Source organism: Coturnix japonica, chromosome 15 (genome assembly GCF_054131305.1).
Source record: "Coturnix japonica strain WE chromosome 15, WE-NBRP24, whole genome shotgun sequence".
Classification (NCBI taxonomy): domain Eukaryota; kingdom Metazoa; phylum Chordata; class Aves; order Galliformes; family Phasianidae; genus Coturnix; species Coturnix japonica.
In genome coordinates, this window is record NC_140677.1 from 297,277 (window position 1) to 310,000 (window position 12,724).

The 12,724-nt window shown below is 51.8% G+C and overlaps 1 protein-coding gene and 1 long non-coding RNA gene across 4 annotated transcripts; both read right to left on the minus strand.

Moving 5' to 3' along the window:
* Window positions 1-1,184: 1,184 nt before the first annotated feature.
* Window positions 1,185-9,667, minus strand: LOC146758324 (uncharacterized). 3 transcript variants are annotated; one of them, XR_014934735.1, is made up of 6 exons: window positions 9,312-9,667; window positions 8,372-8,470; window positions 7,293-7,455; window positions 2,257-2,359; window positions 2,107-2,170; window positions 1,185-1,746 (listed from the first exon to the last, which is right to left on the minus strand). XR_014934735.1 is itself a non-coding variant. In XM_085516639.1 (6 exons), exons 4-6 carry the CDS (start codon window positions 2,354-2,356, stop codon window positions 1,672-1,674), a joined length of 447 nt encoding a protein of 148 aa, XP_085372765.1. In that variant the 5' UTR covers window positions 2,357-2,359; window positions 7,293-7,455; window positions 8,372-8,470; window positions 9,312-9,667; the 3' UTR covers window positions 1,185-1,671. The 3 variants fall into 3 exon arrangements, 1 of the variants encoding a protein (XP_085372765.1); XM_085516639.1 differs by having other exon boundaries at window positions 1,185-1,954; XR_014934734.1 differs by lacking the exon at window positions 9,312-9,667 and having other exon boundaries at window positions 8,372-8,797.
* Window positions 9,668-11,245: 1,578 nt separating this feature from the next.
* Window positions 11,246-12,017, minus strand: LOC146758325 (uncharacterized). Its single transcript, XR_014934736.1, has 2 exons — window positions 11,905-12,017; window positions 11,246-11,807 (listed from the first exon to the last, which is right to left on the minus strand). It is a non-coding gene; the product is annotated as an uncharacterized LOC146758325 (long non-coding RNA).
* Between the last annotated feature and the right edge of the window lie 707 nt (window positions 12,018-12,724).

Consider the following 12,724-nt stretch of genomic DNA (forward strand, 5'->3'; position numbering starts at 1 on the left):
AGGCTGAACAATCCCAGCTCCCTCAGCCGCTCCTCATACGGCCTGTGCTCCAGACCCCTCACCAGCTTTGTTGCCCTCCTCTGAACGCGTTCCAGGGCCTCGATGTCTTTCTTGCACTGAGGGGCCCAAAACTGAACACAGCACTCGAGCTGCGGCCTCATCAGTGCTGAGAACAGGGGGACAATCACCTCTCTGCTCCTGCTGGCAACACTGTTTCCCATGCAGGCCAGGATGCCCTCGGCCTTCTTCTATTATACAGCAAAGGAATCCCCTGAAAAGGAAACCACAATATCTGGCAACATGAAACAAAGTTCTGATTCGTAAAAGACTGGCAGCAAGGCCTGAATCTCTTGTGTCATCTGCTCTTGATGTATCACATTAGCACTAGGTGGAATGCAGAAGCTTCCTGAGACGTGATAATCAAAACCTAGTCCAATGCCTTTAAAAAAGCCTTTAAGAGATTACTCCTCCTTGTCTGCTTAAAATAAACTTAGGTAATACAAAAGGTTGGAAAATTTTTGGACAACTCCCCAGGGCCGGGCTTTGGAAGGCCGTATTGACGAGAGTCAATCAAGCTCCGGCTGCAGGCGTATATGTGTGTGCCAGTTCTTTAACACAGTAGAAATCACAACTTGCTGCATGATCAAAATTCTACATGTGCTACTCCTGAACCCCAATGACTTCCAACGGTGTTAAATTACCCCTTGATCTCTAAGCAGAACAAAACAACAAAATGCCACACCAATAGTGAATACATAAAAACAAACAACTCCTTGGGCCTCAAGGGGAGGCTGATGCACAGGCCACGGCTGCCAGCGTGCAGCTGGGCTTCCCAGGGCAAACAGCAACACACGGTGCATCCATCAGAAGCTGAAAGAGCCCTCAGGGAAGAGAGGCCAACTCAAGGGGCTGAGCACGGGACACCCTTCTTCCTGCCGGGCTGCTTCCCCTCCTCTGGTTTCTTTCTGTCAGTCCTCAGAGAGCAAGGAGATGCTCACAGCCTGTCACCAGCACTTACGGGTTGGCTGAAAGGCCACAGGTTGGGAAGACCAACAAGGAAACGGGGGAAAACCTGCACTGCACCATGTCAAGGGAGAGACGTGAAGCCGACCGCTTCATCGCCCTGCGATTGCCAGCCCGAGCGAGGGACGTTCTGACCAGCTACTGAAAGAGGCAGCACCAGGTTTAGAAAGTTCGCTTCAATTTTATTGCGTACAAGAAGATTTGGCTTCTATTTATTGCCCCGCCCACACCCCAAAATGAAACCCCAGTGCCCAGGATTGCCGCTTAGCAATCAGTCACTCAGCCTCCAGTCAGACCCAAGGAGAAGCCAAACCCCGGGGCTACGTCACCTCCTCCCTCTCCAGTCCCAGCCAGCCCTATTTCAACCTAACCCTACACCAGGCCTGGACCTCAAGAGACACACCCTGAAGGAACGCAGCGTCTCCAGCTCTTGCCATACACCAAGTCCTGCCTATGTGAAGCCCTCATTGCTTCTAACGCAGCACAAGTCCTTCCTGTCCAGTTCACTTCCATCATCTCCACCGTCCATGACAGGGAAAGCACGGCTGTGCCAGTAAACTGGGCTGTTGAGTCAGCAGCTCTTGGTGCCACCTCCGAGGAAGCGTTGCAGGTGGTTCTGCTGTCCTTTGTAGCTTCTTGCTCAAGCCCTCATCGTTGCTTTCTGCTTTCCTTCTCGGCTTTCTTCCTCAGCTGAGTAGCGCTTGCCTTGCCTCGGCAAGCTTGCTGCAAGAGGGAAAAAAGAGGCACTATTTCACTCACGCACGCTGCCAGCACAGTCTGACTTAGAGAGCTGCTCGCAAGATATCCCTGGGCTACGAACCCAAGAACAAGGAAGGACACAAAAGTCACATCTGCATTGTCTGTTACCGCATGCCAAGGAAGAGTCCTCACACTCGAGCACTGCCCCACTTGCAGCTGAGGGGAGGAGGAGCTGGAAAGGACAGGTGGACAGAAAAGAAGGGAAAAGCTGAAGAGGCGAGAATCAACTTCTCCCCGAGGCAGATCACACCTTTGTGGCCACTCTTTTAGGAATGCTCACCATTCCTAATCCTAGCGTTAGCAAGATGAAAATTCACCACCTACCTTTTCACGCTCCTCGCGTACGCACTGAGGGCCGTGCCGTGGCTGTGCTGCACAACACCAGCGACTGAAAGAAAGCACGCAGAGAGCGGATCTGTTGCAGACAGTGCCAGGAGCTGTGCTTGAACAACGCTTTCGGTAAGGCACTCCTACCTTGCAATGGCCACACTTTGGGAGCTCTAGGACACAGCCACGTGTTGCTCTCCTGAGTCCCAGCTCCATTTCTCAGCCCACTCACGCTCTGCTCCTCCATGTTCTGCAAAGGAAAAGTCCCAAGAGGGAAATTCAGTTCATCGCAGATGTCATCAAACTGTCAGGGCAGTCGCACTCATTGCTCGGGGTGAGCAACCAGCTGCATGCTTACCCAAGGAGCAGCGGTTACTTTTACTTGAGTGTAACAGCCAATGCCTGACTGCAAGTACGAACACTAACCTATGCCTAACTCTAAAATAACAACAGAAACCTATACCTAACTCTAAAATAACAACAAAAACCTATACCTAACTCTAAAATAACAACAAAAACCTATACCTAACCCTAAAGAACAAACAGGAACCTATGCCTAACTCTAAAAAACGAACAGGAACCTATCCCTAACACTAAAACTAAACTGAACACTAACACTAACACTAACTTAACACTACCATCAACAAAAAAGAACATAACAAACACCTAACCTAACAGGGGGAAGATGGAACTGGGGGCCCACAGAACCAGAGGAGCAACAAGGTGGAGGAGCAGAAGATGTTAAATAATGCCACCCAGCTAATGCTGGGGGCAGGGGCCGCGCAGCAGGAAAGGAGCCGAGTGCCTGGACCAGCGATGGTGAAGCTGTGACCATGCCAACGCGGGGCCTGGCACGGTGGTGTGGTGCCAGGCCAGCTATGCCGCGGGCGGATCCACGTCCATGGGCTCCTCTGGAGGGGGATCCACCTCCATCGGTTCCTCCGGAGGGGGATCCACCTCCATCGGTTCCTCCGGAGGGGGATCCACCTCCATCGGTTCCTCCGGAGGGGGATCCACCTCCATAGGCTCCACATGGGTGGTGGTCACAGGGCTGGTCCAGGCATGATGGATAATGGCTCTCTTACCCCTCCTCTGCCTGATGGTCATGGCGGGCCCCCTCCTCCTTCTGACTCCTAGGGCCCCCAGCTCCATCCTCCCACCAGAAACTTCAACCCTCGCCCTCTTTGCAGCAGGCATGGCTGTTAACTGCCACAACTGTCAGAGGCATGCGGCAACGGTGACCATGGTGACATGGAGAGGGTTCTAAAATGGCGGCCGCACTGCTGGCACTGGAGTTCCACATAGGATGAGGAGGGGGCTGGAGGGCAGGGCATGGTACGGGAGCTACAAGGTGCTCCCTGTGCCCAGCGGGCAGCCCTTCTCTCTGGCCAGCAAGAGGGCACAGACGAGCCGGCCCCAAGTAAAGGGCCCTCGGCCTCCTTCACCCTCCTTCACCCTCCCCCTTCTTCCACAAGGGAATCTTTTTGGGCTGCCATACTGTTGTGGTTTTGTATTTTTTTCTATTGGTATTTCACATCATAACATCATCTGGAGATCATAGATTGATCAGTCAATCATATTGATCTAGATAAGTCCGTGACACAGACGCAGCACGCAGCAGCTCCTGATGGGGCTCCTGAGCTGAGCACCAACAACGGCAGGCTCCAAAGGGGACCTGACTACGCCTGCCTCCTGGGACACACAAGCTCTGCTTTCCATAGTCGCACCCAGCGCCTCTCCTTGTGCGGCACCTCGGCGGATTCAACCCTTACCTACAATTAAGACCTCTGACTGAATTGGAATTCCAGTCACTCTGATTACACCCCACATCCCTGCTGCAGGCCCTCCCACATGCCCACGTGCTGCACCCAGCCACACCGGCTGCCACAGCCCCGCAGCCAGGCGGGGGTTGGTGCTTCATGATCCTTGAGGTCCCTTCCAACCCGGGTCATTCTGTGATTCTGTGATCGGGTTGAAGGGGCTGGCACTGCCCTGAAGGTGAGCGAGAGAAGTTGGCAAAGGAAGGGTGAGTGGCGGGATCCGAGGAGGGCGTTTTGTGTTTGTGTGCGTGTCTGTTGTTTGCCTGATGTGTTTGTGTGCGTTGTTGTTTCAGGTGTCTGAGTGAGGACTCCCTGTGGGAACTGGCAGCAAGCAAAGGAATGGATCGACGGGCCTGGGCGCCGTGTTGGACTGCGGCTGTGGAGCCAACGAAGGTGTGTCCAGTGTCCTTCCTTACATCATTGACTATGTATGAGGTGTACCTATATCTGTGTAACCATTTTACAAGTCAGGGTGCAGGTTTTTGGTGGGGTCCTGACAGTTCCTCAGCTAGAACCCTCTTACCCCTTTGAGACAGGCCGCTTCCGTCTGTAGCTGTCATGCCAGGAGCCAAATAAATTGCCCCATGGTGAAAAACACCAAGACTCCTATGTCTGCACCGACTCTTTAACCATTTGTTTAAGAGGTGGGTTTTTAGGTCCAACTCAGTATCCCTCCCTGCCACTGAAAGTACAGATGCAATAACCACCCGCACACCTGTTCCTTCGATTACCCGCCCCAGTCCCCTGAAATCATCTTTGATAGCCTTCAGGCTTTTTTTACTAACTTCTTCACTGCCAGCCTGAACTATCAGCAGGGGATAGTAGACAGAAGGGCAGATCAGACTGGGAAGTCTCCCAGCAATGTCCCTGACCCGTGCCCAGGGGAGGGAGCACACCTCCCTGCGGGTAGGGTCGGGCCAGCATATAGGGCCTTCCATTCCTCGCCAGTAGGGTTGTGCGCCCATGATGGCAGTAATGAACAAACTGCTGCATCACAAAGATCTTGGCCTGATTAGAAATCTTTGAGTAATGCTGTTACAGCAGACAGAATGTGCTAAGCGCAAGTAGTCTCCTGCACTTCACATCCTTGCTACTTTGTTCTGGGTGTTGTCACTGAGCAGCGTCTAACACAAATTCTGCCCCGGTCAGCTGGCTGCCTGAGCTTGAGCCCTGATGGCAACACTGTGTGCTTACCCAGGAGCAGCGGTTACTTTTACTTGAGTGTAGCAGCCAATGCCTGACTGTAAGTACGAACACTAACCTATGCCTAACTCTAAAATAACAACAGAAACCTATACCTAACCCTAAAGAACAAACAGGAACCTATGCCTAACTCTAAAGAACAAACAGGAACCTATCCCTAACGCTAAAACTAAACTGAACACTAACACTAACCTAACACAACCATCAAAACAAAGAACAGAGCAAACACCTAACTACAACAGGGGGAAGAAGGAACTGGGGGCCCACAGAACCGGAGGAGCAACGAGGTGGAGGAGAAGAAGATGTTAAATAATGCCACCCAGCTCATGCTGGGGGCAGGGGCCACGCAGCAGGAAAGGAGCCGAGTGCCTGGACCAGCGATGGTGAAGCTGTGACCATGCCAACGCGGGGCCTGGCACGGTGGTGTGGTGCCAGGCCAGCTATGCCGCGGGCGGATCCACGTCCATGGGCTCCTCTGGAGGGGGATCCACCTCCATCGGTTCCTCCGGAGGGGGATCCACCTCCATCGGCTCCACATGGGTGGTGGTCACAGGGCTGGTCCAGGCATGATGGAAACGGGCTCCTTTCCCCCTCCTCCATTTGATGGTTATGGCGGGCACCCTCCTCCTCTTCGGTTCTGGGGCCCCCAGCTCCTTCTCCCCACTTAAATCCTCACTACATTCCTCTCGCCCTCGCTTCGTGCTGGACATGGCTGCTACCTGCCCAGCACTCTCAGAGGTGAGTGAGTCGGGTGGAGCCGCAGCAACCAAGGTGACAGCTGTGACATGGGGAAGATTCCAAAATGGCACCTGTGCTGCTGGGAGTGGTGTTCCGCATAGGATGAGGAGGGGGCTGGAGGGCAGGGCACGGCACGGGAGCTACAAGGCACTCCCTGTGTCCAGCGGGCAGCCCTTCTCTCCGGCCAGCAAGAGGGCACAGAGAGCTGGCCCCGAGAAAAGGGCCCTCGGCCTCCTTCACCCTCCCCCTCCTTTCATAAGGGAATCCCCACGTTGGGCTGGGCACCCACATGGAATCATTGAAACTACAACCTACTACTTTGCTTCTACAGCAAGACTATTGTACTGAAATACTACTGTACTTAAAAGCACCTGCAATCACACTACACTCGTTTTTAATATTAAACTCTCAAACTTTCATAGCAAATAATAACATCCGCTCACAAAGAAAATGTGGAGAGGCCACAAAAGAGAAATACCACTCATGAAAACATTTGTATTTAGACATTCAAACTAACAACGTACTTTGTCTTTACCTAACCGTACCATTCTGTGCTAGAAATACGATGTTCTGCTGTAGAGTATAACTTGGAGAACCCAAAAGCAGCTAAAACCTGCTCCACTCAGTAATTTGACCATCCGCTGATATTTGGTTCTTTGCTCCCTTGCTTTCTAGTTGCTCACTCTTTAGACACACGCAAATCACATTGTCAAGGACTACAAAAACACTGTTAGCCAAAAAATTTATGCTGGCAGAATCTTAACGTTAGAAACGTGTAAATTGGTTGCAAAGAAGAAAGTGAAGACCAACACAGTAACCAAATACTAACTGATACATAAGGCTTCTCTCACACATCCTGAAAACAGAACCGCCAGCCTTAATGAACTTTGCTCTTCAGACACTGACTGAAATGCAAGTATTACCTTGTCATGGTTTAATAATTTTGTAATTTTGCTATCAGTATTCCACATCATAACATCATATAAAGCATGAATAGTTTTACTGAATCTGCAACTTACAGAAGAAGACTACATCTCCCAGAGAACAACACGAGGTCACGGGACCTGGACACTATATTAACTCTGTCGCAGGCTAGACTGACGTCTTTCGAGTTCTGGCGTTCAGGGGAGTGTGTGGGAGCCTTCACCGTTTCGCCTAGATTTACAGTAGGCCTCTCGGTTTCGGGACTCATTCTCTCTCCTATTTTGCTTGATTCGTTAGCTCAATTTTCAATTATATTGTATTATACTGTGTTATCCTGTATTTCGATATAGTAATTTAGTAAATAAGTGTGCCTCCTTAGATTGTTGCTGCTGTTTTCTTTTCCTAATTAACTTTTTTTCCTTTCGGCCTAGGGCCCCTGCTGGGCCCACAGTCCCTGTCACGGACGCAGGTGGATTTTTAGTTTAAACCGTGACATACCTGTAGCAGCCTGGATCTGGCAATAGTCAAAGAATCCTTTACGTCCAGCTCCTTAGCATCAAAAGACCACAGATACTGCTGGGGCAGAATTTCATTGAAGCCTTCAAAAGAAGCTTGTGTCTGTTCCTCAGTGCCTCGGGAAAGTCTCCATTCTGCTACCAGCCTGGAAAAGACACAGAAGGATCATTTAAAACAGGCTACGCTAACCCAAGTTCATCTTTGTTAGTTTGTTTTGAAATGAACCGTAAGCTGTGTTAAGAAAAATGATGGAAAGTGCTGGGGATAGAGCACTGTGTAACTGTATTCTAATTGTATTCCCAACCTTCACCCTGCGCAAACAATTTTAAGTTAAAACCCTATGTTTCCAACCACTCAACTGCAGAAAGCATTTTAGGCTCCAGCAGAAGGCAGCATCTACTCACTGATGATATTAATGAGAGCACAGGAGTCCCTTGCTGTTCGGAGGAAGAAAAAAATGCAGAGCTGTGTTCATCTAATATGTTCCATATTTGTTTCTGTCAATCACGAAACTTTGCTCTGTGGTAGAAACTCCACTCTCCATTAAGAAAAGGGAGAAAAGCAGGCAGGAGACCCAAAGAACCTGAACCCAGGGAGAAGCAGATATTATGCTGAATTCAAGCCTAACCTGTCAGGAGAACTGGAATCGAAAGGAGAGAACGCAACACAGGACACAGAGTGTGACAAAAGAACATTGCTTAAGCTGCAATCTGAGCTCTGCCCGGCTTCCTCAAAACCAGAAGAGAACGGTCTTCTGCAGGTACTCCCTCCTCTCCATCCCAGTGAGTATTTGGCACAACTGCCAATGCCAATACGTTCCTTCTGCAAATGTCACCGTTTCTGTGAAACCTTTCCAGATGACTCGTGACTAAAGCAATTTCTACTCCCTCATTCCTCAAAACCTTCCCACACAAAAGCCTTCACAGATCAGATGGTAAGAAAGAGGGAATTCTACGGCCACAGCAATAAAGCGCGCAGAAAGCCCATCTGTTGCAGACAGAGGAGTGAGCCGTGCTTAACCAACACTGCTTCAGCGCACGCTTACAGTAAGGCACACCTACCTTGCGCTGGCCACGCACGAAGCTCGTGACGCAGCTCCAGGCGGCTCTCCTGGGGCCCAGCTTCATTTCACGGCCACTCACGCTCTGCTGCTGGACATTCTGCAACGGAAAAGCCACCGGATGCAAATCCCATCCCTCGCAGATGGCATCAGACCTCCGCTCTCATGGCAGTCACCACCGCCCTGCCCTGGGCAGCGCTTCCACTGCCCTTGCTCCTGCCACAAGACACCAACGTCTGCTTCTGACGCGGCTCCACCATGGGATCCTGTATGCAATAGAGAAACACACGGAGGCTGCCAGCCACTGCAACACGCGCGCTGTGAAACCCCTGGCACTGCTGAGTCCCAAGAGCAGAGGAGAGAAGCGTTTGCCTGCCATGGACGGGCTGCGGCGGGATTGAATCCTGCCTTCGAATCGGGACACCCCCAGGGAGAGCCTCCCTGGGGACCCAAAGACTGAAATGGAGGCAAGGTAACACTCTGCTATAGAAAGGGAAAGGGGAACTTCACAGAATCCGAGACAAAGGGTAACTGCAGATAGTTTACATTTAAAAGTGCAGGGATAGGGGGAATTACAGACACTTAGTCAAAATAAAACCAGAGAAGAGGGCAATAAAGATAAGAAGAAATTGTCCGGAGACCTCTGACAAGAAGAAGGATTAGATACCCCCGGGCAAGATGATGCTGACATGGGAGAACGATACCAGCAGATAACACCAAGAAGAAAACAGAAGAAGAATTTCACCCCAAAACAACGGCAAGGGTCGCGGGGAACGGGGTCCTAGGGAATGTAATGAATATGTAATCAAACTGAGGAGGAGACTATTGATTACGTATTAGCTTAACCTATATCTGTAACACACTTTTCTCCTTACGGTGTGCAAGTTTGGTGGAGCTCTCCCGCTTGCACCCGGCGCTGCGCAACGCTGGAATAAACATACCTGCTTTAGAACCCATCTTTGGGTTATAGAGTTTGATTCCGCAAGTCATCTTCCTGCCGCACAGCCCAGCACGGCCGGAGCCGCACCACACGATCCGGGCCGGGGCCGGCTCAGGCTCTGCCTCCAGGCTTTTGGGGCCGGCCGGGTGACTCCGCAGCACAGCGAGACCGTGGAGCCGCCCGGGAGCCGCCTCTGGGTGCCGGCAGCGCCGCGAGCTCCTCCCCCGACAGCCCCTCCGTGCCCCCGCCCCGAGGCCCGACCCCGTTCGCAGCACAGAGCCCGCTCCTCCCGGCCCCGCTCATGGCCGCCATGCCGCCATGGCCCGGAAGTGCTCTCCGCCGCCTGCAGGAAGCACTTCCTGTCACTGGCACTGGCACTGTCACGTGGCTCAGGCCGGGCTGGGGCCTGTTGGGGGGGGGCGGCTGCCGGAAAAGGACCCAAAATTCACGTCTCATTTCGTGTCTTTCCTCTCGCTTTCCTTCCTTTACCTTCCCCTTCCCTTCCTTCCTTCCTCGCCCTCGTCCCCTTCCCTTCACCACCTCCCTGTGTCCATTCCAGTGCCTGGCCACCCTTTCTGAGCAGTAATACCTCGTAGTGTCCAGCCTGAATCTCCCCTGTCGCAGCTTGAAGCCATTCCCTCTGGTCCTATCATTAATGACACGAGAGAAGAGGCCGAGCCCCAGCTCACTACAGCCTCCCTTCAGGAAGTTAGAGAGAGCAATGAGGTCTCCCCTGAGCCTCCTCTTCTCCAGGCTGAACAATCCCAGCTCCCTCAGCCGCTCCTCATACGGCCTGTGCTCCAGACCCCTCACCAGCTTTGTTGCCCTCCTCTGAACGCGTTCCAGGGCCTCGATGTCTTTCTTGCACTGAGGGGCCCAAAACTGAACACAGCACTCGAGCTGCGGCCTCATCAGTGCTGAGAACAGGGGGACAATCACCTCTCTGCTCCTGCTGGCAACACTGTTTCCCATGCAGGCCAGGATGCCCTCGGCCTTCTTCTATTATACAGCAAAGGAATCCCCTGAAAAGGAAACCACAATATCTGGCAACATGAAACAAAGTTCTGATTCGTAAAAGACTGGCAGCAAGGCCTGAATCTCTTGTGTCATCTGCTCTTGATGTATCACATTAGCACTAGGTGGAATGCAGAAGCTTCCTGAGACGTGATAATCAAAACCTAGTCCAATGCCTTTAAAAAAGCCTTTAAGAGATTACTCCTCCTTGTCTGCTTAAAATAAACTTAGGTAATACAAAAGGTTGGAAAATTTTTGGACAACTCCCCAGGGCCGGGCTTTGGAAGGCCGTATTGACGAGAGTCAATCAAGCTCCGGCTGCAGGCGTATATGTGTGTGCCAGTTCTTTAACACAGTAGAAATCACAACTTGCTGCATGATCAAAATTCTACATGTGCTACTCCTGAACCCCAATGACTTCCAACGGTGTTAAATTACCCCTTGATCTCTAAGCAGAACAAAACAACAAAATGCCACACCAATAGTGAATACATAAAAACAAACAACTCCTTGGGCCTCAAGGGGAGGCTGATGCACAGGCCACGGCTGCCAGCGTGCAGCTGGGCTTCCCAGGGCAAACAGCAACACACGGTGCATCCATCAGAAGCTGAAAGAGCCCTCAGGGAAGAGAGGCCAACTCAAGGGGCTGAGCACGGGACACCCTTCTTCCTGCCGGGCTGCTTCCCCTCCTCTGGTTTCTTTCTGTCAGTCCTCAGAGAGCAAGGAGATGCTCACAGCCTGTCACCAGCACTTACGGGTTGGCTGAAAGGCCACAGGTTGGGAAGACCAACAAGGAAACGGCGGAAAACCTGCACTGCACCATGTCAAGGGAGAGACGTGAAGCCGACCGCTTCATCGCCCTGCGATTGCCAGCCCGAGCGAGGGACGTTCTGACCAGCTACTGAAAGAGGCAGCACCAGGTTTAGAAAGTTCGCTTCAATTTTATTGCGTACAAGAAGATTTGGCTTCTATTTATTGCCCCGCCCACACCCCAAAATGAAACCCCAGTGCCCAGGATTGCCGCTTAGCAATCAGTCACTCAGCCTCCAGTCAGACCCAAGGAGAAGCCAAACCCCGGGGCTACGTCACCTCCTCCCTCTCCAGTCCCAGCCAGCCCTATTTCAACCTAACCCTACACCAGGCCTGGACCTCAAGAGACACACCCTGAAGGAACGCAGCGTCTCCAGCTCTTGCCATACACCAAGTCCTGCCTATGTGAAGCCCTCATTGCTTCTAACGCAGCACAAGTCCTTCCTGTCCAGTTCACTTCCATCATCTCCACCGTCCATGACAGGGAAAGCACGGCTGTGCCAGTAAACTGGGCTGTTGAGTCAGCAGCTCTTGGTGCCACCTCCGAGGAAGCGTTGCAGGTGGTTCTGCTGTCCTTTGTAGCTTCTTGCTCAAGCCCTCATCGTTGCTTTCTGCTTTCCTTCTCGGCTTTCTTCCTCAGCTGAGTAGCGCTTGCCTTGCCTCGGCAAGCTTGCTGCAAGAGGGAAAAAAGAGGCACTATTTCACTCACGCACGCTGCCAGCACAGTCTGACTTAGAGAGCTGCTCGCAAGATATCCCTGGGCTACAAACCCAAGAACAAGGAAGGACACAAAAGTCACATCTGCATTGTCTGTTACCGCATGCCAAGGAAGAGTCCTCACACTCGAGCACTGCCCCACTTGCAGCTGAGGGGAGGAGGAGCTGGAAAGGACAGGTGGACAGAAAAGAAGGGAAAAGCTGAAGAGGCGAGAATCAACTTCTCCCCGAGGCAGATCACACCTTTGTGGCCACTCTTTTAGGAATGCTCACCATTCCTAATCCTAGCGTTAGCAAGATGAAAATTCACCACCTACCTTTCCACGCTCCTCGCGTACGCACTGAGGGCCGTGCCGTGGCTGTGCTGCACAACACCAGCGACTGAAAGAAAGCACGCAGAGAGCGGATCTGTTGCAGACAGTGCCAGGAGCTGTGCTTGAACAACGCTTTCGGTAAGGCACTCCTACCTTGCAATGGCCACACTTTGGGAGCTCTGGGACACAGCCACGTGTTGCTCTCCTGAGTCCCAGCTCCATTTCTCAGCCCACTCACGCTCTGCTCCTCCATGTTCTGCAAAGGAAAAGTCCCAAGAGGGAAATTCAGTTCATCGCAGATGTCATCAAACTGTCAGGGCAGTCGCACTCATTGCTCGGGGTGAGCAACCAGCTGCATGCTTACCCAAGGAGCAGCGGTTACTTTTACTTGAGTGTAACAGCCAATGCCTGACTGCAAGTACGAACACTAACCTATGCCTAACTCTAAAATAACAACAGAAACCTATACCTAACTCTAAAATAACAACAAAAACCTATACCTAACTCTAAAATAACAACAAAAACCTATACCTAACCCTAAAGAACAAACAGGAACCTAT

Bases quoted from the DNA above. Each gene is read 5' to 3' on its own strand.
- LOC146758324 (XM_085516639.1), bottom strand. From the start codon at position 2,356: ATGGAGGAGCAGAGCGTGAGTGGGCTGAGAAATGGAGCTGGGACTCAG. The intron at 2,171-2,256 runs GTAGGAGTGCCT...GCTTTCTTTCAG, and splicing joins CAAAGTGTGGCCATTGCAAG to TCGCTGGTGTTGTGCAGCAC. The intron at 1,955-2,106 runs GTAGGTGGTGAA...TGTCCTTTCCAG, and splicing joins TACGCGAGGAGCGTGAAAAG to CTCCTCCTCCCCTCAGCTGC.